The following is a 22,967-nucleotide window of genomic DNA, read 5'->3' on the forward strand; positions in this document are numbered from 1 at the left end:
CCGTGCTTGTTCGTAATGTGGGTGCTATGAGCTAGACAAGATGAGATTGTTCTGTGTGTTTGGGTATACTGTTGGGGTTGCAAGGGCAGTAAGGGTTTATCAGTAGCATATTCACCTTCCTGGAGACCAGTAGGCCGTGCTCACATCATTGAAACAGTCCCGGTCTTATATTTCCATGCGTCCCCCGGTTTCAGTGGGTGCTGCGGGTATCATATGGCATCTCACGCCATTTCAGCTGCTTGTTATAACCAGAGTACTTTACCCCTCCGATCAGGCCGCAGGGCTCCGGTGTTAGTTGCGGGCTCTTTTACATTCAGTGGTAATCTTGCTCGGTTGTGGATCGCCGCCACTGCGCGCCTGGGTTTGGGGTTGTATGCCCCACTTCTGTAGGAGTTTGCGCCCGTCTGCCAGAGAGGTGATGACATTCATAACTCCGTTCCTATGTATTAATAGACGAACTGGGTGACCCCATCGATAAGGTACCTCATGGTGCCTGAGAGCGTCCGTTATTTCTTTATATTCCTTCCTTTTCTTTAGAGTTTGGGCAGATAGGTCGGTGTAAAGCTGGATGGAGGAATATTGGGTTGGGAGGTCTTTACGGTGTCTGGATGCCTTCATCAGCGCTTCTTTGGCATGGTAGTAATGGAGGTGGGTCAATACATCTCTGGGTGCTTCTGCTGGAAGGAAGCTTGGCTTTGCGACCCTGTGTGCTCTGTCAATAAGCAAGATATCTGCTGGGAGGTCTGGGGCTAGCACTTTAAAATAAGTTGTGAGGTATGCCATTATTTCAGGCTGCTTTACCGTCTCAGGGATCCCTCTGATCCGTATATTCTGTCTCCTTGACCTATCCTCCAGGTCCATAACTTTATTTTGGCAGGACTCCAGTGCCTGTTCCAGTTGGTGGACATGATCCGCCATATCATTGTGTGCGTCCGCATATTCGCCCATGCGGTTTTCCATATGGGCTGTTCTGTCCCCCAGCTCCTGCACATCCCTTCTCAGGTCTGAGATTGATTTGTTAAGGCTGTGCAGTATTTTGTCTGACATTTCTCCCAGGCATGCTTGTAAAATATCCTGTGTGACTGGCAGGTCTCTGCTCCCAGGGGAGTCTTGCAGTGGCAGTGTATCATCGCCATCTTGTTTTTGGTCTCCTGTGCACGGAGTTTTGGGCGGCTGATTGCGGACGGAAAAAAAAGCGTTTTTATCGTTTTTTTCGGGGATCCGCTTCCCCTTACCTTGAGCCATGTTTGGGGGTGAGTTAAGTGCTTATTGCTGGTCACAGTCGCTTAGTTATCGCTGTATAGGCCAGGTCTTGAACGGAGCCGGTCTCACATGCGTCCGTTCGCGCCGAGCGTTAAGCCACGCCCCCCCTGGCTTGCCCCCTTTTTATACTGCCTACAGGGGGTCCGCATCACAGGACACCGATGTCAAGGGGTGTGACCTGAGAGTGTTTTGTTTTTATTGTGAGTTAGCTATAAAATAAATACTTTAATGCTTACAAACATTCGAAACATAAAAATTCCTTACTAAGCTCTCATCTCTCTGAACTAACTGGAATTAACCTCCAGTCCTTATAATAATCCTATAACGCGAGAATGGCTTCTTGAATATATATTTAAACTCTCTTCTGACGAAGGTGCACCACAGTAAGCACCGAAACGCGCGTCGGGCTCTAACTCCTTTCTATTTCTTTTCACTAGGGCTATCTATCACTATGTGCAGGTAACCAACATCCTAAGTATGGTTCTGCACATAGAGTCACTCTAATTTCCTACTCTTTTTCACCTCTCAACTTGTCACTACCTTTTTGCTAAGGTTCATTCATTCTGACACTGTTCAGTCTGGGACGGAATAAGTACTGCTCTCTGCATCACTATTATTAGTAATTGTCTGTTTACAGTCAACTGCACTACTATTGAAAGGGTCATTACCAATCCCTTACAGGTGCTAGCACGTTCACTATTCTAGCGAATAGCAGTCATATGTCCCATTAAGCCTGTCATGTCTTCTGTAATGGCTGATTATTGTGTTCTAGGATGTGCATTTACAGGATTTTAGCTACACTAGCGCCATCACTATTCACACGGCACTTTTACAACTATTCAGACTTTTTATAGTGACCAGTCTCCTAGATACTTATGTTAGTTTAATGACATTTACCTACCCTACATGCTCAGAGCTACTAGACTTGACCCTATGCACTGTTTATTAAAGTCTCTAGTCAGTCGCTATTTAAGAGCTTAGTAGGAAGGTGTATATTACTAGGATTTTTGGAGGTGAGCCATTAAGGCTTGATTCCACTATATAGACTTTTCTACTTCATTCCTATGCTATCTAACTATTAACTATACTGACTGAAGAACCTTTATATTTATATTTACATTTATATATCTATCTATTAACCTTATACTCCAGTTTATACTCTGCTAGTTTGGATCTTTCCAACTTTTTGAGTATTTTTGTTTTCCTTGTTGAATAGGGGTTATGCCCCAGGACACTTCTGGAGTGTCCAACTAGGTGTACTTCCACCAGTGGGACGGATCCTAACCTTTGGACCCCTCTACACAGGTGGATTTTCTCTTGTTATTCAGAGTCTGAAGATAGCTTGTCAGTTGTGCGTATGTGAACTTCTGTATGAAGCTCGGGGGTCGGTCTCCTGTGAGATCTGAGAGGGTCTTCCGGCCTGTTGGCGTGTGGATGTGGTGGAGCCTAGGTAGTTGGTCTGGGATAATGCTCATAAGAGTTAGCGGGTAGAGTCCCGGTGGGAAATCCGCATTATGTGTCAGGGGAAGCAGAGGTGATGGGTACGGGGTTAGGCCGGCTCTGTCTCCTATACCGTGCCATACTTGTAGGGTATTCCCCACGTATATGGGTGTCTTGTCCCATCTTCCTCTAGGTAACCATGGGGTGAGCGCTATAGGGATCTGCATGTCTGCCTCCTCCACTACTTTCCATTGTTTGCGGACGTTGAGTTTCGACCATTCCAGTATTCTAAGGAGGTGGCACGCTACATAGTAGAGGTGGAAGTCTGGCAGTGCCATGTCTCCCCGTTCCCTAGGCTGCGTGAGTTGTGAAAATTTAAGCCTGGGCTTCTTCCCTTTCCAGACGTATTCTCTCAGGGTCCTGTGTAGGGTTGCAAAATATGTCCTAGGGATACGTATAGGTATTGTCTGCATCAAATACAACAGCCGCGGTAGGAAGTTCATTTTAATGACCAGGACACGGCCGAACCAGGAGATGTGGGGGTATGACCATTCCCCCGCATCCCTCTTGAGCACAGACAGCATCTGGGCAAAGTTTTCTTTAAAGAGGTCCGTGCTATTTCGTGTGAGCCAAATACCCAGATACCTGATTTTAGAGTCTGCCCATTGGAACGAGAAGCTCTGGCGGAGTGGTGGTTTCCGATGTTGGGGTATGGAGATGTTGAGGATATATGATTTAGCGAAGTTTATTTTCATATTTGATATCTCTCTGTATTCCCTAAAAGCCTTAATTATATTGGGGAGCGAGACTTCGGGTTTGGAAACAAAGAAGAGAAGGTCGTCGGCGTAAGCCACAACCTTGTGTTGTGTGCTGCCTCTATCTATCCCTGTGATGTCCTGGTTAGTCCTTATTGCTTGTAAGAATGGCTCTAAAGCTAAGACGAAAAGAATTGGCGACAGGGGGCATCCCTGCCGAGTGCCGTTTTGTATTGTGAAGTCTTCTGTAAGTGCTCCGTTCACAAGTATCTGAGCTTTGGGTTGTCTATATATTGCCTCTATCCATCCTCTCATGTGTGCCCCCATGCCAAGGTGTGTGAGGGCCTGGAATAGGTAGGTCCACCCGATCCTGTCGAAGGCCTTCTCCGTGTCCGTTGATAGCAAGAGAAGGCCCCCGACTCCCTCTGACTCCCCGTGGGCAATTGACAAAGATCTGATTGTGTTGTCCCTGGCTTCCCGCCCCATCACGAACCCCACCTGGTCCGGGTGTACCAGGGTGGGAATGTGCGGCTGCAGGCGGGTCGCCAGTATTTTCGCTAGTAGCTTTGTGTCGCTGTTTATGAAGGATATGGGTCTGTAGTTATTGCAGTAGTCGCCGTCCTTCCCCTCTTTTGGGATGAGCGTGACGTGCGCCATTAGGGACTGCGAGGGCAGATGGTGCCTTTCCCTAATCGCGTTAAAAGAGGATAGCATTGGCGCATATAGGGTCTCTGCGAAGCTTTTTAGTAGCGTAATGGGAGGCCATCAGGACCCGGGCTTTTGCCCGGTCTGGAGGCTTTGACTGCCATTGCTATTTCCTCAACAGCGATGGGTTCCTCTAATGCTTCTGCTACTTCTCGTTCTATGTGTGTGTGCGTGTTGGTTTGGAGGAAGTCAGTTATCCGGGTCATGAGGTTGGCTTGCGATTGTGCATCTCGCGGGCTTGGTAGGGAGTAGAGATCTTTGTAGTAGGAGCGTATGATTTTTTGTATTTCGGTAGGGAGGCGGTGCACTATCCCATTTCCATATTTAATTCTATCTATATATGTCTGCTGTCTACGTTTGGCCAGCATTCTCGACAAAAGTGTTCCACTTTTGTTACTGTTAGCCTCAAAAAAATGCTTTTTGTCGTGCTGCTTCTCTGTGGTGTCTGGCGTTCAGGAGTATAGACAATTCCCTTCTCAACTGGAGCAACTTGGCCTGGTGTGTGGGGAGGCTGTCCCTTTTGTTAGATTCATTTATTGTCTGTATGTATTAATGCCATAATGCGCGCCTCTCTTTGTCGCTTTAGCCAGGACCCCTTTTGTATAAGGTGGCCCCTTATCACGCACTTATGTGCCTCCCATATGTATATTTAAACTCTTGGTGAGAATTCCTTGTCATGTTTTTTACCCATGGGTAAAAAAAATAATTACGCCAGTGAAAAAAAAAGTTGTGCATCTTTCATATGTATGTTACGGCTTTGCTCTTTAATCCGTAATTTTCCTGTGGGAGCTAAGAGTTATTTTGTACTATAATTATAGCAATAAGAAATTCTTTAGAATTCATGTTGAAAACATGTAATGTTCTTAATGGGATTAATGATCTACTGTGCAAATGCCACAGGGCTGAATAAGTTGCTGTGTGTCATTCAAGTGCTGGAGGCAACTGTTACCAAAACTACCCATTTAATGAACAGAAATATATATATATATATCTTTTTTTTTTCCACAAATAATTACTGCTTCTATCTGGCTTTATTCTTATACTTTGAGCTTTGTCCCTGCTCACTTTGTTCTCAGTCTCTGCAAGGAGACTCACCTTGCCCACCTGTTCAACTTGCTCAACAGTGACACTTCTTGGACTGTTGATAAAGCGTTAGGCTAAAGGTTAGGGCAGGCCTGTCCAACCTGCGGCCCCCCAGATGTTGCTGAACTACAACTCCAATGATTCTTTGAATGAAACAGATAGCCAGGGAATCATGGGAGTTGTAGTTCAGCAACATCTGGGGGGGGGGGGGGGGCGCAGGTTGGACAGCCCTGGGTTAGGGTAAACGTGAAATGTGTTCAGAGCCCGCTTAGGGTAATTGCGAGCCTTCATTACCTTTTTTCTTCCCTTCCCTTCTCATAGGCACTTGGATCTGGGACTTTGAAATTGATTTAAGTTTTTTTGTAATTTTTGTGATTTTTATCTAGGATTTTATCTAGATTACAAGTTACTTATGAGGCTTTTTTGTACCATGTTGCTTATTATTTAATAAACAGAGTACATTTAATAATCCACCTTGTGGAGATGATTTCGAGCATACTGATTACTAAGGGCAGTTCTTGTTTGGAATTGTGATGAACACGTCTTGGTTCCCCTTTTTGCCCTTTCACACCGTTCTGCTCACGTTAGATCCTGGTTATTTGCAAGACCACCAGACAAGCCCACCAAATAAGAAATAGCTGTCCCTTTTATTTGAATGTATACATGTTTCATGTATGTATGACTAGACCCAAGTGATTTCTCTCTGTGCCCTTGGGTAGCAGAAACATTGTATGTGTTACTTGTGCAAATACTCAGAGTGACATCTATCAATCAGAATCTGCCTACAGACAGTCGTACTGCCATCTAGTGGAACAAGTGTGCATGCCTAGCCATCTTTTAATACAGTGGTTCTCAACCCAGTTCTCAAGTACCCCCTAACAGTTCAGGATTTGGGGACTTCCCAGTTCTGTCTAAGGTGTTTTTAGAAAAGAAAAAGAAAACACACTTTAGACACAACAGGGTAATCCCTAAATCCTGGACTGGTAGGGGGTACTTGAGGACTGGGTTGGGAACCCCTGTATTAATAGATAATAGAGAGAGAGAGAGATACACACTTGCAATATAAACACAGGTCTATATATAAATAAGAACCTTATCATTGGTCATAGATATATCTAGTGTAAATCACATGTATTTAAGGGGAAATGGATAAATGTATGTTTCTTGTCTTGACTTGGGCCCACATTGACAATGTGTATTATCCACAGTGAGTCTTGGCTTTTTATATTTCCCAGATGAAACGACCATGTAATTAGAACTGAGCCTCCGGGTGAAATGCATTAGACTCTGTGGTCATCCATCTATCTGTATGGGTCAGAAGATGACTCACAGATACTCACAGCCACTCTCCAGACGTTCTCGTTTCTGGCTGTGATAGAGAGGAAGTGGAAGGCATAGAATGTTTCAGTAGAATTGTGTTTGATGCTACAGTCAGGAAACAACTCCCATCATTCCCAGGCAGTAGCACTCCAGCATAGACAATCTATAGCTTCAGCTTTGCTCTGACATGAGTTGCAGTCTGTAGTGGCTGACATGCCAGAAAGTGCCACTTGTGATGCTGTGAGCTATTGGTTCTATACTATATATAGAAATTACACTCTATATGATGAAAGGTGGAGGGTGGGTTTGTTTGGGACTACCTCCCGCCAGGCCAAATAGCCAACTCTCCCCTGGTGGCAGGGATTGCTGGCTTACAACTCACATGATGATTAGCCAGCCTTTAAGATACCCGAACAGTTAGGAGGCCTGATGTTTGACCATGTATAAATATTAATATATAGGCATCAGGATCACTCTGAGTGAAGTTAATAAAAAATTCTTTTTAAAAAAAACAATTAAGATGATCTGTGGTTGTAATTCATGAGAATTTAATGAATGAAACACACAGCACTTTGAGGTTGATTAGTCCTGGCTTCGGCATGCTCTGTGTATGTTTACACCAAATCAGATTAATCTTACTATAGCATATTGCCGTCAATGTGAAATATTCATTAATGAGATTTTCTTTATGTTGACATGAAATAAAGTCACTATATAATGTGACCATGTTGAAAATGCCACTGTGCTGTTATAGCACCATTATAATGTCAAACCTCAAGGTAAACAGCTATACTTATAATGTTATAATGACCCGGAGCACAGAAGTGTATATCATTATTAATTTCACATATTGCAGTGTGGCTAGAGAAGCTTGGGTTTAGGGCTGAGACTCATGGTTTTACATTCCACAGCATCTTAAAGGGACACTCCAGACCCCAAGTTTAGCTTCAGTGGAGCTAAACTTAAGAGGCAGTCAATTGCTCAGGGCTCCTGCCTTGTAAACACTTCTCATTGAGCTGCATTGGGAAGTCTGTGATTGGACAGCCACAGAAAGTATGGGCAGGGAGGTTTGCAAAGGCTGCAGACAAGAGATCTCCAGCTTTTTCCAGCTGTTTTTAGATATACCTATTGTGAAAAATTATATACTTAAATGTATGCATGTTTTCATTTCATTTCATATCTACTAATTTGTAATTTTTATATTTTTGTATTTGGGCAGTGGTGATCCTTTAAAGGCAGATAATCCCAAACCATAAACTTGCCCAAACCATAAAGACACTCTAACCCTATTCACTGACATTTAAAATGTACAATTTCAGTTATAATGCTTTATTTGCGTCATTCATGATGGCCAAACATGGAGGGGTTTACACTAGCGCCTTCATTTAATATGCAATTTAATATGTAACTTAGAAACAAACACAATAAAAAAAAAGAACACTCATATTATTTCATAGCGTATTCATATTAAAATTTCAGAAGTAACGCTTCTGGTTTGATGTTGGCCACCGTGGTAATATAACATGTCTCGCAATGTAAATTAAGCCTTGTGTTTGTGTATAAACAGTGGATTGCATTCTAGAAATGTTTTGCAACACACAGGGTAGGGGTATTAATTACAGTAAAATCGGATATCCTTCCTGTAAATGATAAACAACATCTCTCTGACCATCTGACGGTAACAGTGAGCTCTATTCAAGTCGTTGAAGTGTGAAATTACAGCAGCATTTTTTACAGCCTTTCATTAAGCAAGCACTGGGGGTTATGTAAAAAGAGCCGGGGGCATATTTAATGTGGGCTGACGTGAAATAGAGAAACTGGCAAAGGCAAAATTATAGACAATCAAGCAATGTAATGCTACCTGTAAATGAGCAATTTTTAATCACACATCGACCGATAAATATTTGATTCGCTAAATCCGATGAGACAGAATAAAGTGAAGGCGATTTAAATACACAATGTTATGGCAAGCATCTGCAAAAGTATGTCAGATCCATAACATAAATCTCAGTTCTTCTCAGGCTGTATAGCCAACCATTTACAACAACAGCAGTAATCAAATTTCCCTCGCTCAAACTTTGTGAAATGGTGCTTCCAATTCTATGAGCATTGACGTTTATAGGAAACTTTTGCCCGGAGCACCAGCAACCATTTATCAGCGCTGACTTGTCATTGGTTAGCTGTAAAGGCAGCCTATCACAATCCAGGAGAGAACTACCCCGATGAAGAATGGTTCCATGAGTGTTCCTAACTCACTTTTTTGATCTTCTGGTGAGTGAACTGAAGGGTTGTTTTCTACTTTTGAATTACTCCTTTTTTAAATGGGGAATGTCGGAAATGTTTACCACATGGCCCAAGTAGCAATTTAAACTAAGGGATGAAGGGTTTATTTATTATTTGTGGTACTGCGTCTCACTCCATCCTGTATTACAATGTGGTTCTAGATGTCCCAGCTACATTTACTTTAGGAAGAGGTGACCACTTAGGAGTTGGCAACGGTGGTTTGATATTGGGCCATATTGATTCTGGCACTTAGTCTAGAGTTGGAATAAGAACCAATGGAATGTTTGTTGATTGAACCATATTTTACTTATTTTGCCCCAGAATTGCTTCTTCAAGATAACTGTCACGGAGTAGGGTTATACCCTTCATTAATTTTTAGCCACCAATTAGCCAGGCATAGGTTAAATTTCCTTGCAGTAAACTAAAATATTTTAGCAAGATACCACCCACTCATTCATGCCCTTTCTTTCTCACATCCAGATTTTCAAAAAGGTGTGTTTTTTTTTAACCTTAAACAAGTATTGTGCAACCAGCACACTTTCCTTTATGAGTTGTGAGTAAACATATGTCTCTTTCCAATGTGGTAGATTTCAAAATATGTTTATAGTAAATATAAAATAAATATCATGAGAATTGTATGCCCCTTTTCTCATATATATCACAATAAAAATTAGACCATCAACGTGATTGCCTTTAGATTGAAGGTTTTATTTGAACAATACCAAGCTTGCCTCTTTGTGGTATATAAGCTCGATTGTTGTTTTGCCAAGGTCCAGATGTACAGAAAAGGATAAAATGACAATTTAACAATGAATATAATTACTCTGGATTTCTCTAATGACAATGTATAGCCAGTAGGGGGTGAACTGTACCGGAAGTACTGTATGTCACAGCTACAGTTATTAGGAATTATTATGAGTTTCACTTAAATTCGTGAACGCCGTAACAATCACGGTATGTTTATTTGAAATTTCTGTGGTATATGCTTGTTAAGGTTTGTTAGACGTGTGAAATCCTCAGCAAACCATGCTATACTATATAGACACTTGTTATATGCTCTGTGGAATTAAAATGATAGTTCAAGTACCATAACTACTACAGTACCTTGTAGTGGTTATGATAGCAAAAGTTCTATGGTAAGTAGTCAAGCTGTTTTTAAACAATTACTTGGATTACCCAGACTCCTCTGATCTGGCCTACTCTTCTGATATCGTTAAAGTGTAACTTCCTTCTTCTGTGTTAGTGAGATGAGAATATGTTTGGAAGGAATTCATTGGCTAATGTTTTCAGCCAATGAATTACACATTACTACAAACCCAAAGCCGTGTGTACACAGGGTCGGTAATGAAAATTGTTCTTTTAAAACACTGTTTTGTATAATTGTACATAATGAATGATGTACATCCCAGTACGTTTGTTGAGCAGGTTGATTCAATGTTGTAATAAAAAAAGCCAATGTTGCAGTAAGAACTTTGGGCTGCTCTCTGCTCTGCGTTCATTTAGGGACTGCCAAGTACTACGGTATATATTTCTACTCACAGTTGAATCTTGCTTGTATTCCCTATTTTTGCTTTATAAACATAGAAGTAGAATTGTCAGATTTTTCTGTTTTGTATGCATACCTGGCCGAAGGATGGGTTTTACAACGTGAAATTGTAATATCAGTTATTTTAGAAGCTAAAAATAGCTATTTTTAAAGATTAGCTTCCAGGACAATTTGGCTTACTGATCATTATAACAGTATGGAGCAGTAGGAATTGTTTTAGACAATAACTTGCTATTCTTTAGCCCTGCGTTTCACATGACGGCCACTAACATATACAGAGACTCATTGGTTGGTGAATCAAGTTTACCGACCTCTAAGGCAAAGTATGCAGGTGTTCTTTTGGTGGGGGCTGGGGGGGGGGGGGAGAAGTTTAATTTTTCTTGCAATTATCTTCTTATTTATATAGCGCCGACATACTCCACAGCCTAATGAGAATTCCGTAGCTTTTGTATTGTAAATGTTTCCGATACTTATTGCTTGTGTTGTAAAAATGGTAATGCAGCAAAATAGCTCTGTATATTTTAAACAAGCACTTCTGAATAATACATGTAATGTTAAAATGCATCTAGCAGAATGGGTAACAATAGAGCAAGGCTGTTTATCCATTTATAATGCATAAAGCAATAGCAAGATTACTAGCTTAACATTTCCAAAAACTATCTCGAAGCAAAGGAAATACATACGAAATATTTCATTCTCCCCTGTCTAGGGAATAAGGCAGCAAGTATTAAAGAAGTGCCAAAGTTAAACACTGTGGGCAGGAAAATCTATATTGGCAGTTAAATGTCACAAGGAAGACACAGCTTTGGAGAAACTGACAGCCAAGGGTCTTGTAAAAGTCTTGTAAAAGAGAGGCGACTTTGCAAGCCGGGTCTTGTAGGTGTGGATGTACATTAATACTTCATACACATTGTTTCTTTAAATTGCTTGAATAAATCCACATGAATACAATCTGTTTCTTTATTGGTGACTGGAGATAAGACTGAGCAGAACTTATCCAACGCAGAGATATTTGTTGTCAGTTTGCTACTGTATTGAAATATAAAACACAAACAAAAGATGCCGAAAGGAGAAGCATCACCCAAGGGTTTGCTTTAAGTTGTATAATCATAAATGGGGACAGGAAGGGTTGTGGTCAGTCAGGGTTTAGGGACTTTATGGTTCTGGGCTGAAAATTAATCTAGAACTATCCCCATGTGCATTAATAAACTGGAACTTGCACAGACAGGCAGTGCTACAGAGATTTGCTGAGAAAGCAAAGGGTAAAAGGGACCACAGCCTATGCTATAGGTCATGGGGCGCAGGTTATCCATCTTAGGGTACACTGGGCACAGGGAACCCATCCTATGGGTTGTGGGGCACAGGGGATCCATCTATGGGTTGTGGGGCACAGGTAATCAATCTTTAGGTACTCATGGCACAGGGAATCCACCCTATGGATCCTGGGGCAAAGGGAATCCACCTTATGGGTCATGGAGCACATGTAGTTCACCATATAGTACATGAGGCACAGGGAATCCATCCTTTGGGTTATGGGGCACTTGTGTGTCAGCAAGTACAAGGATCCTATGGATATTGGTGCACAGAAGGTCTCTATTCAATGAGCGTAGGGAACACTTGTGCCCATCGGTTAATGAGGGCATAGATCAGCTACAGAGCAGTATATACAGTGCCCGAGCTACCTTTAGTACTTTAAGTGTTGTGAACAGTGTTTCCCCATGATAACGAACCAGGTCTTGGAAGATTTCAGTGCATTTTAAATCAAACAGAGCATGGAATATATATTTTGATGGGCAGCAGCACATCACAAAAACCATTAGGAAGCTTGGGCCTATTGCAATACATGGGCCTGGAGCTTCAGCTCCAATAGTCCCTATGTTAATTTGGCGCGGGAAAGAGATGGACCATACATCACTGAGAGATGTACTGTCATGAAAACTGTAAGCTTTGTGAACAGGCACTTGACTCTTGTCACAGTTTGGTTGTGTTAACCTGGATATTACAATTATGTAAAATGACCTATTCCATTCAAATATCTTTGCTATAAATGATTAGATTCAGCTATTTCTATTTTACCCAACTAAATTTTCATCTGTCTACAACTCACTATTTAGCAAATAAACCCTTTGGATGAGCAATATAAAGCCAATACCCATTAATGCTTAAAATGTCTTGTTTTTTTTCCTGTTTCTCTAGGTGGCTTTTGTTTGTAAGTGTCATGATAAGGAATTCTCTTTCCTCTGAAAGATCAAATGAGTCATCTGACTAACAAGCCTGCCATTAGACTACGTGCAGCAAAACTCTTCCCTGTAAGTACCCGTTCTTAATATAAACAGCATTTTAAAGAAAAAAGAGATGTTTTTAGTTGCAGCTTATGTGCATTTACCTTAGGATTCTTTAAACCTTTTGCATCTTTGTCATCGAAAAAAAGCATTTGCTTTGCAGCTGCAGGCAACCTCTTATATTCAAGGTCTATGTGGACATATTCAAGGAACATATTGCTAGTTGTTATTAATTTCCATCTCAACAGTGTATGTGCTCAGCATTAGTGTTTAACCCCTTAAGGACCAAACTTCTGGAATAAAAGGGAATCATGACATGTCACACATGTCATGTGTCCTTAAGGGGTTAAAGTCCTAGGTACCGTCTTTAGTGCTACAGTACTGCCAGGGCCAGATTAAGAGCCCAGTGGGCCTGGTGCTGACAATTATGATGGGACCTAATTACAGAAACTTATCGACCAAAAACACTTAAACATTCATACCTCTCAATAGTCATGTATCTGATGGAGTTGGTGTTGGAGGGAAACTCAAAGGATGCAGCTTTAAGAAAACACATACTCTATGCTAATCTCTTTATCTAATTAATGCTTTCATCTTTCAAGTAAATCCATACCCCATAACAGCAGTGTCCATGGGCGGGGTAAAAGGGTGCACCACTGATGCGAATCACGTGACCAGAACTGCCAAAAGGGGTGAACATGCCCAAAAAGGGGGCATGTCTGTCCAAAGAATTGGAAGGCCAGCCTGGCATCAGTGTCCCTATGTATCACAGTGTCAATGTCCCCATGTCGCCCAGTCCCCTAGTCTCCCAGTGTCTGTGTCCCCATTTCTCCCAGTGTCCCGATGTCTCAGTGTGTCCCATGTCACTAGGATACTAGGGGACACTGAGAGACATGGGGACACTGAGAGACATGGGGGCACTGGGAGACATTGGGGCACTGGGAGACATGGGGGCACTTGTGAATACAGACATGGGGACACTGGGAGACATGAGGACACAGACATTTGGGGACACTGGGAGAAATGAGGAGACCGACACTAGGGACACAGACATGGGGACACAGACACTAGGAGACATGGGGACACAGACACTAGGGACACTGGCTGGGAGGCATGGGGACACAGACACTTGGGGACACTGAGAGACATGGGGCACCTTTGGACATAGACATTGGGGACACTGGGAGGCATGGTGACATTGAGATATTTGGGGACACTAAGGACACAGAGACATGGGGACACAGACACTGGGAGACATGGGGACACTGAGACACTAGGGACACTGGCTGGGAGACATAGGGACACTGGGAGACATGGGGACACAGACACTAGCTGGGAGTCATGGGGACATTGAGAGTCATGGGGACACAGAGACATGGGGACACAGACACTAGCTGGGGGTCATGGGGACATTGAGAGACATGGGGACACAGACACTAGCTGGGGGTCATGGGGACATTGAGAGACATGGGGACACAGAGACATGGATGGGGACACAGAGACAAGGGGACACTGGGAGACATGGGGCACTTGTGGACATAGAGACATGGGGACACAGACATTTGGGGACACTGGGAGACATGGGGACACTAAGGACATAGAGACATGAGGACACAGACACTGGGAGACATGGGAACACTGAGACACTAGGGACACTGGCGGGGAAACATAGAGACACTGAGAGACATGGGGACACTGGCTGGGAGTCATGGGGACACTGGGAGACATGGGGACATTGAGAGACATGGGGACACAGAGACACGGGGACACAGAGACACGGGGACACAGAGACACGGGGACACAGAGACATGGGGACACAGATACTGGGAGACTAGGGGACACTGGGAGCCATAGTGACACAGACATTTGGGGAAACTAAAACATTAGGGACACTGAAAGACATAGGGACACAGACACTAGGAACACTGGCTGGGAGGCATGGGGACACAGACACTTGGGGACACTGGGAGACATGGGGCACTTGTGGACATAGACATGGGGACACAGACATTTGGGGACACTGGGAGACATGGGGACACTAAGGACACAGAGACATGGGGACACAGACACTGGGAGACATGGGGACACTGAGACACTGGCTGGAAGACATAGGGACACTGGAAGACATGTGTCCACATGTCTCCCTGCTGCCTTTCCCCCCATCCTTCACATACCTGAGCTGTAGTCGGTCTCTGAAGGTTGGGAGCTGCTGTCTGGACTCTCTGTGCTGTGTATCTGCTCCCCCGCGGATCAGTGAGTAGAGAGAGGCAGGGAAATCCTGTAACTTCCTATCCCTGCCTCTCTCCACACACAGTGACCCCTACTGGCCGGTGCTGGTATTGCAGAGTAATCTCCGTTTAGACTGAGAAAAATATTTGCATTTGTATTGCTGGTATTACTGCAGTACCGTCATGGCCAGGCAGCCTCCAATACTAGCTGTGCCTTAAAATATCAGTCAGGTGGTAAACCTAAGAGTAGTCTGTAAAACAAATTAAAAAAAGAACAAACTTTTTTTTGTTTTGTTTTTTACAATGGGCCTATTCCCTGGGCCTGGAGCTGCAGCTCCATCAGCCCCTATGTTAATCCGGTCCTGAGTACTGATCTTCACTCGGCAGAGAAACAAATTTCTCTGCCAGGGCTCTATGACAGCAGAGCAGCAGATTGTAGACCACAATAGACAAATACTTCTGTGAATAAACCTCAAGCAAAATTCTCCCGATCCGCTGCATTTTCATTTTGATTACTTTGACCTAAACCTTTACATTCTGTTTCAGTTCTCTTAGACACTAGGTGACACTGTGACACTAGGGGACACTGAGACACTAAGGGACACAGAGACAAGGGGACACTGGGCGACTTTGAGACCTGGGAGACATGGGGCACTCCCAGTGTCCCCTTGTCTCCCAGCCAGTGTCCCTAGTATCTCCGTATCCCCATGTCTCCCGGTGTCTCTCAATGTCCGTAGTGTGCCAGTGTCCCTAGTGTCTCAGTGTTTTCTACTCTCCCAAAGTCCCCCAGTCTCCCAGTGTCTCAGTGTCCCAATGTCTCCCAGTGTCCCCATGTCTCCTAGTGTCTCAGTGTCCCCTAGTATAAAAGAAAAAATATCAGGCACTCAACGTTTCGACCTGTCTCCAGTGTCACCTATGTATCAGAGTGTCTCAGTGCCCCATGTCTCCCAGTGTCCCTGGTGTCTCTCAGTGTCCGTAGTGTCTCAGTGTCCCCTAGTCTCTCACAATCCCCTAGTCTCTCAGTGCCCCCATGTCTCACAGTGCCCCCAAGTGTCTCAGTGTCCCCTAGTATAGAAGAACAAAAAATCTCAGGCACTCACTGTGATAGATTTAAGCAGGTTTATTGTACGCCACAACGTTTTGACCTGTACCCAGGTCTTTATCAAGTCTCCAGTGTCCCCTATATATCACAGTGTCTCAGTGCCCCATGTCTCCCATGTCACTTCGTGTCCCAGAGTCGACCAGTGTCCCCATTTCTCCATGTCTCCCAGTGTACCCAAGAGTCGGTGTCCCCAGGTATCTCAGTGTTCCCTAGTATCTCAGTGTCCCCATGTCTGTCAATATCCCCTAGTGTCCTAGTGACATGGGGACACAGACACTAAGGGACTGGGAGACATGGGGACACAGACATGCCCCCTTTTTGTGTATGTTCTCCCCTTTCGGCAGATTTGTGTCAGTGGCCCACCCTTTTACCCCATCCATAGACTTCCTGCTTTACTGGACACTGTTGTTAGGGGGTATGGGTTTACTTGAAGATGAAAGCGCGAGATTAGCATAGAGTATGGGTTTTCTCATAGCTGCATCTTATGAGTTTCCCTCCAGCACCATCTACATCAGATACATGACGCGTAGGAGGTAGGACTGTTTTAGTGTTTTGGGTAAATACGATTTTGTAATTAGGCCCATCATAATTGCCAGCACCAGGCCCACTGGGCTCTTAATCTGGCCCGGTCATATGTTATTGTAAATGTTCTTGCCATTAGACAATGTTTTTAAAAATCTCTTGGTTCCAAACTAACCTTATTGATAAACATAACAAACCAAAACTGAGTTTCTAGTTGCACTTTTAGGCATGAGACATTAAAGGGACACTATAGACACCCAGTCAATGTCATCTCATTGTCCCTGTCCCTCTTAGTCCCGCAATATAGTACATTGCAGTTTTAGAGAAATGCTATATTTAAATTTCAGGGTCTATCAGACATCCACTGGAGGCGCTTCACAGAAATGACGCTGGACGTCCTCACGCTTTGCCTCATTGATGCAATGCTTTCCTATGGGGAAGGCCAAATGTGCGGGGACACTATAGTGGACAGCTTTGTATTCCTAACTTAAAGTGTTCCTTTAAGACAGTGGATCTGTGCCCCACATTTTCCCCTATTTTATTTTACAGGTAGGGTTACTCATAAAAGTGAAAAGTGTTGGCAATGCAAATTTAATTCAAAATTTATTTCAAATTTAAAACCAAAATAGGTGAACTGGAAAAATTCTCCAAGACATCCATGCTTCCAGTATCGCTACTTTGGCCTTAAATTCTAAATTCTCTTTGAATTCACTTTAAATTCTTGATAATTCTAACTTCCCCTGAGGATCACATTCATGAAACTCCAGCCAATTCTCCGGAAAAGTAGTTTACTGTAACTGCTTTAATACTGTGAAGAGTCTAATTAAGGTATTTAGCAAAATAAATTTTACATAATTTAGGTCCATGACGAACCAACCCAGTAATGGGTATATATGAATCAGACACAAGTAAAGCAATACAGGGTAAGTCTCTTAACTCTGAAATTTTGCTAGAAAAATCTAAGTGGAGAATTTTGGCTAAAATAGCTGATTTTGAAAATTTCTCCAACTCATCATTCAATTAAATGTGCTAAAATTCTTAGTAAATATCCTTGGATAATTATAAAAAGAAGCTGTAAAAAAACAATCGTGAACATTTTTTTTTTACCAAGACAACAAATATAAATGTATTACCTTGAAAACAGTGACTACAATACACATTACTGTGTAAATGATGAGATCAGTAAACATGCTAAAATCGGTGTATTATAAAACTCACAAACAACTCTGCAAAAAGTAGCAATTATTAGTGTTTATTTATTAGTACGTCTGCCAGAGTGGCGGGTTTGGTGTTTAGTTTGTCCGTACACATACAGTCCATTTAAATAAACTGATTTTAATTCATTTTAACTGCCTTGAAATGTAATTATTTTTTTGATATTTAAAGCTATGGACGTAATGAAAATTTTGAGAACATGTTTAAGAACACAAATAGGTTAAAGGAACACTGCATTCACTATAACAACGTCATCTAAAAGTTGATTTAGTGCCTACAGTTGTTCCCCCTTTCTTAGAGGCTCCAAATGACATTAACTTGAAGCCATGTCTCCAAGCCCTCTAGATATGAGATCTGGGACTGTTACTTCCCAGCTCTCATACCCTAACATACCGTGATGTCTGTGGAAGAATCATAGGTGCATCGATGCGTGTGTTGCACATGCGCCTACGGTCCCCATTGCTCCTCTTTGAGGAGCATTGGACTGGACGGTCATCCAGGAGGCACGAGAGATGGAGGAGCCACAGGAGCACCCAGGGAGACTTGTTGCTGGAGCATAGATAAGTAAAATCCTTTATTTAGTTAAATTTAGTTTGTTGCTTGCAGGCTGGCGGGGGAGGGCGGGAGGGGGGCTAAAACTAACTATGGATGTTTAGACTGTAGTTAATGCTGCAGTTTCCCTTTAACACAGAATGTAAATTACTTGCATGCTAATGTTTAAGATTTATAATAAAGAACAGAAATATTGCTCATGCTCAGAAGAATCACAAAATGTTTTAAGTGTATTGATAATAATGGCTTAGTTGTGTATTTTGGATATATTTTCTATTTGTGCTTTGATATTCATACATCCAAACCTTTCTGTTTTGTGCAGTTTTGCCACTGATATCTCAAGATGACGGAAAGCGGAGACTGCCGATTCAGCAATCTCACCTGGGATCAAATAACCATCCTGGATCAGGTACTGACAGAAGTTATACCCATTCATGGCAGAGGAAACTTTCCTACCATGGAAGTACAACCAAAGGATATAATTCGTCTTGTGAAAGAACAACTCCTTGAAAAGAAAATCACCGTACGTGACATTCGCTTAAATGGTTCCACCGCAAGTCACATTTTAATAAAACAAACTGGCACCAGCTGTAAAGATCTGGACATAATCTTTGGCGTGGAGCTTCCTGGGGAACATGAGTTTCAGACTGTTAAAGAAATCGTTTTGGATTGTCTTCTGGATTTTTTACCGAAGTGTGTCAACAAGGAGAAGATCACTGCTTTGACTATGAAGGAGGCATATATCCAAAAGATGGTGAAGGTTTCTACGGACCATGATCGTTGGAGTTTAATCTCTTTGTCAAACAATAGTGGGAAAAACGTGGAACTCAAATTTGTCAACTCTCTGAGAAGGCAATTTGAGTTCAGTGTAGACTCTTTCCAGATCATACTGGACTCAATGCTAAATGTTTACACAGACAAAGAAAGGACATTGTCTCCCGAATCACACCCTACAGTTATTGCAGAGAGCATGTATGGAGATTTTAAGGAAGCGATGGAGCATTTGAAATATAAGTTGATTGCCACCAGAAATCCTGAAGAGATACGGGGAGGAGGGCTTCTGAAATACAGCAACTTATTGGTCCGTGACTATAAACCTGCTAGCGAGAAGGAAATCAAATCTTTGGAGCGTTACATGTGCTCCCGATTTTTCATTGACTTCCCAGATGTGGCTGAGCAACAGAGAAAGATTGAATCATACCTCCGCAGTCATTTCATCGGAGAAGAGAAAAGCAAATATGATTATTTGATAACTTTGCATGCGGTGGTCAACGAGAGCACTGTCTGCCTCATGGGTCACGAGAGGAGACAAACTCTTAATATGATTGCTGTGCTGGCTCTAAAAGTTCTTGGGGAGCAGAATATTATTCCAAACACAGCTAATGTTACATGCTATTATCAGCCCGCTACTTACATAAGCGACAGGAATTTCAGTAATTATTACACAGTTCAAGGACAGCCTTCCATATTCTACCAGCCTTACCAGCTTTATGTTCACGCGGAATGGGCTGGTCTAGTGGTACACAAGCTAGCACCATTAAAATAAAGGAATTTGGCGCAAAGAAATGGAAATCTGCATCGTGAAATGACTGTTTGTTGTGCAAAATGACACTTTGAGTAAATACTTAAGTATTCATTGAAGGGGCTACAAAATCCCCTTTTAAAACATATCCATGGGTTTCTTTATGTTGGAATAGCATCAGGATAAGTTACAGAGGACATAGATATATGGAGTTATGTATGAAGGGGTATTGAGAAGTCAAATTCTGAATGTTGAACAGTCACCATGGAAACCAACAAAATGTTCCTACTGACTGTTTCACTTTTAGAACATTGCACTTTTTGTAAACTCCATGAGAGTTATGTATAAAAGTGGGGCAGTCACCATGGAAACCAGTGAAACCAGCAGACACATTCCATCTGTGACTCTGCCCCTTTTCCATGTTTGCACCAATTTTCAGAAAATAGATTTTTTAAATACATAACCCCCATATGTGTCAGATATCTGTTATGTCCATTGCTATAAAAAGTTTGTTGGGAGGGGGGGAGAGCAAGTGTCTGAAAACTATTTAAATATATGAAATATTTCTTAGCACCATTTACGGTTATGAACTAAAAAAAAGTTATATGATTATAAGTATTTTTTTCTTACATGTCTGAAAATTTTATTTTTTTTCCTGTCTTTTCTTAAAAAAAAAGAAACAAAAAAAAAAGAGAGAGATGGTCCAAGTCTTTACATTTCTTAACAGAAAATAATATATTGAGGATATGATTACTTCTTTGTAGATTCGATACCTTGTCCTGGCTGGGTTTATTGAATAGGTGACATTCTAAGTATGAAGATTTGTTCAAAAACTTTGCATTCCGTGGTGTCTCATCTGTGGTTAAAGAAAATGTGATCTGGATTTTCAGAATTTTACATCGTTTTTTTTTTTACATGTTTCATGGAATGCTTTGAAGTGGAAATGCCCTTTTAAGTCTGCTAATGCCATCATGATTGACCATTAGAGGGTCTGTAATGCCTGGGCTCTAAACTGGCAACATACAGTCATGTGTTACTTACCTGTACTACATTCTGATTTTCTCTGCATTTACAAAGAGCAGCAGGAATACACCCAATCAGGTTATGATCAGAATACAAATAATGTTCAAGAGTTACTCCAAGCATCATAACCACTACAGCCCGCTGTAGCGTTTATGATGTCAGAAGTACCCTTGTCCAGTCCCCCAGTAATAGGGCAAACCATTTAGCAATAGTTTGTTCCCTTACCCGGGTACCCGCCAGGCTACAGTGCTCCCTGATGGTCGGGTGATGTGTTCCAGCTTCTGCAGAAACGCAAAAGCCAGAAACCACGAAACCTGACGCAATAAATTGGCTGAGAGCATCATCTGACCACTTTCAGCCAATGACTGACAATCTGTGTGATGAAAGATGCACAGAATTGATATTAGTCTGGAACTCAAGTTCCAGGCTAACTGATAACATTACAATGAGCAATACAGAAGTATATATATAACACATGTGCTCACCAATAGTCGGTAAACGTATATAAAATAAAATTACCCTTAGGGATACAATAGATTGTAAGAAGATCCCTCAAGTCTTCTTAATAGAAATATAAGAAAAACAATCTAAAAAAACAAAAAAAAACAAATAATAGTGTGGTATATAAAGACACCAAATTTGGTTTACATTACAATGATACTGCAGCAAAGGGGCTAACCTCCATAGGGGAAACTCTGCACATACAGACTCCAGACACAATGACCACTTCAGATCACTGAAGTAATCATGGCGCATGGAGTAACCATTTAAGAGGCCAGAAAATGGCACTACTGAGAATGATAATTTTCGTATAAGAGCAACTTAGGCTAAAGCATTACTGACCTTTTAACATAACCTGTTGGAAGGGTGGCTACAAAGAGGCATAATGACCCTATTAGCAGTGTAAAAACTATAAAGACCTACAATGAACTAGTTTATTGCTCAGCCCTCTTCTACTTGTGGGGTAAATAGCGTCATCATGTTCACTGAAATAGTCCATATCAAAGCTAACGTTTTTTGAGTGTTCTTTTGTTCATTGTTATTCTGTGGACATGGTGTCAATGAAAAATGTCGACTTATCCTGAAAAACTGTGATGTAGGAATACATTAGGGGATAAACTCATTAAACAGTGACTTGTGGTGCTTTGACAAAAGAGTTGCATGCTTGTCATCAGCACACACAGCAAACATACACTTATAAATATTTGAGTGGTATTTAAAGTAGTACTGTCTCTTGGTGGGACTCTGCATTCATCAAAACCCCCACCACCATTCTGAGACATGCCCGCTGCATTTTGGTGTCTCCATCTTTTCAACCTCTGACAGATTAGGCATGTGTAAGTGTTCAAAGAGACCACATAGATAATATAGGAGTGATTATATAAACATAGACGGGTGGATGTTAAAGGGACACTATAGTCACCACGACCACTACAGTTTAATTTAGTTGTTCTGGTGTCTACAGTCTGTCCCTACAGGATTTTCTATGTAAACTGCCTAGTAATACCTCTAGTTGCAGTTACTCATACGGCCACTAGAGGTGCTTCCTAGTACAGTGCCGGATTGGCTGAAATCATCATCGGATTGGCTGAATTCTCATGGAGGCAGGGCCAGCTGAGGCGAGACTAGTGCAGTGAGGGAGAAAAGGCGAGTAAAAACACATTTTGTACATGTTTGTATTCCAGACATTATAGTGTTCCTTTAAGGAACATTATAGCCACGTTTGCTATTGTAACCTTGCCCTGTGTGAGGTATATTTAGGATTGCAAGGGCTTAGTGTTAGGCCTTGTTTAGGGTATGGGGAACTAGGGTATTGGGTTCAACCCAAACAGCCTTGTCAGGTTTTAAAATATGCTAACGAAATAGTAATAAAAACACTGCCTAGAGATATTTCTTACTTGGCAGAGGTAGAATTATATTCAACTCAGTTATTTTGACTTGAATTTTGAAAATGTAACAAGTAAATTGTGCACCTAGCACATCTCACTGTTTAGACTTTAGAGCATAAACCCCAGGTTTCAACAAAATCTTATCTTCTATTTTCATTAAAGAATTCAGTGCCATTGACTTAAAGGTGCCATAAGACAAAAGATGACTCTTAAGGGGATTACATGTTTCTATAAACT

The 22,967-nt window shown here is 42.0% G+C and overlaps 1 protein-coding gene across 2 annotated transcripts in view; it reads left to right on the forward strand.

Annotated features, from left to right (window-relative positions):
• TENT5D (terminal nucleotidyltransferase 5D) overlaps positions 1–22,397 on the forward strand; it is a 34,495-nt gene extending 12,098 nt beyond the window's left edge. For both annotated transcript variants that reach the window (XM_063431812.1, XM_063431813.1), the window contains exons 2-3: positions 12,592–12,704; positions 18,619–22,397. In XM_063431812.1, the coding sequence (XP_063287882.1) occupies positions 18,640–19,842 (1,203 nt within the window). In that variant the 5' untranslated portion in view covers positions 12,592–12,704; positions 18,619–18,639 and the 3' untranslated portion in view covers positions 19,843–22,397. The remainder of the gene's footprint in view (positions 1–12,591; positions 12,705–18,618) is intronic.
• The last annotated feature ends 570 nt before the right edge of the window (positions 22,398–22,967 follow it).

This window comes from Pelobates fuscus, chromosome 9, assembly GCF_036172605.1.
Source record: "Pelobates fuscus isolate aPelFus1 chromosome 9, aPelFus1.pri, whole genome shotgun sequence".
Lineage (NCBI taxonomy): Eukaryota > Metazoa > Chordata > Amphibia > Anura > Pelobatidae > Pelobates > Pelobates fuscus.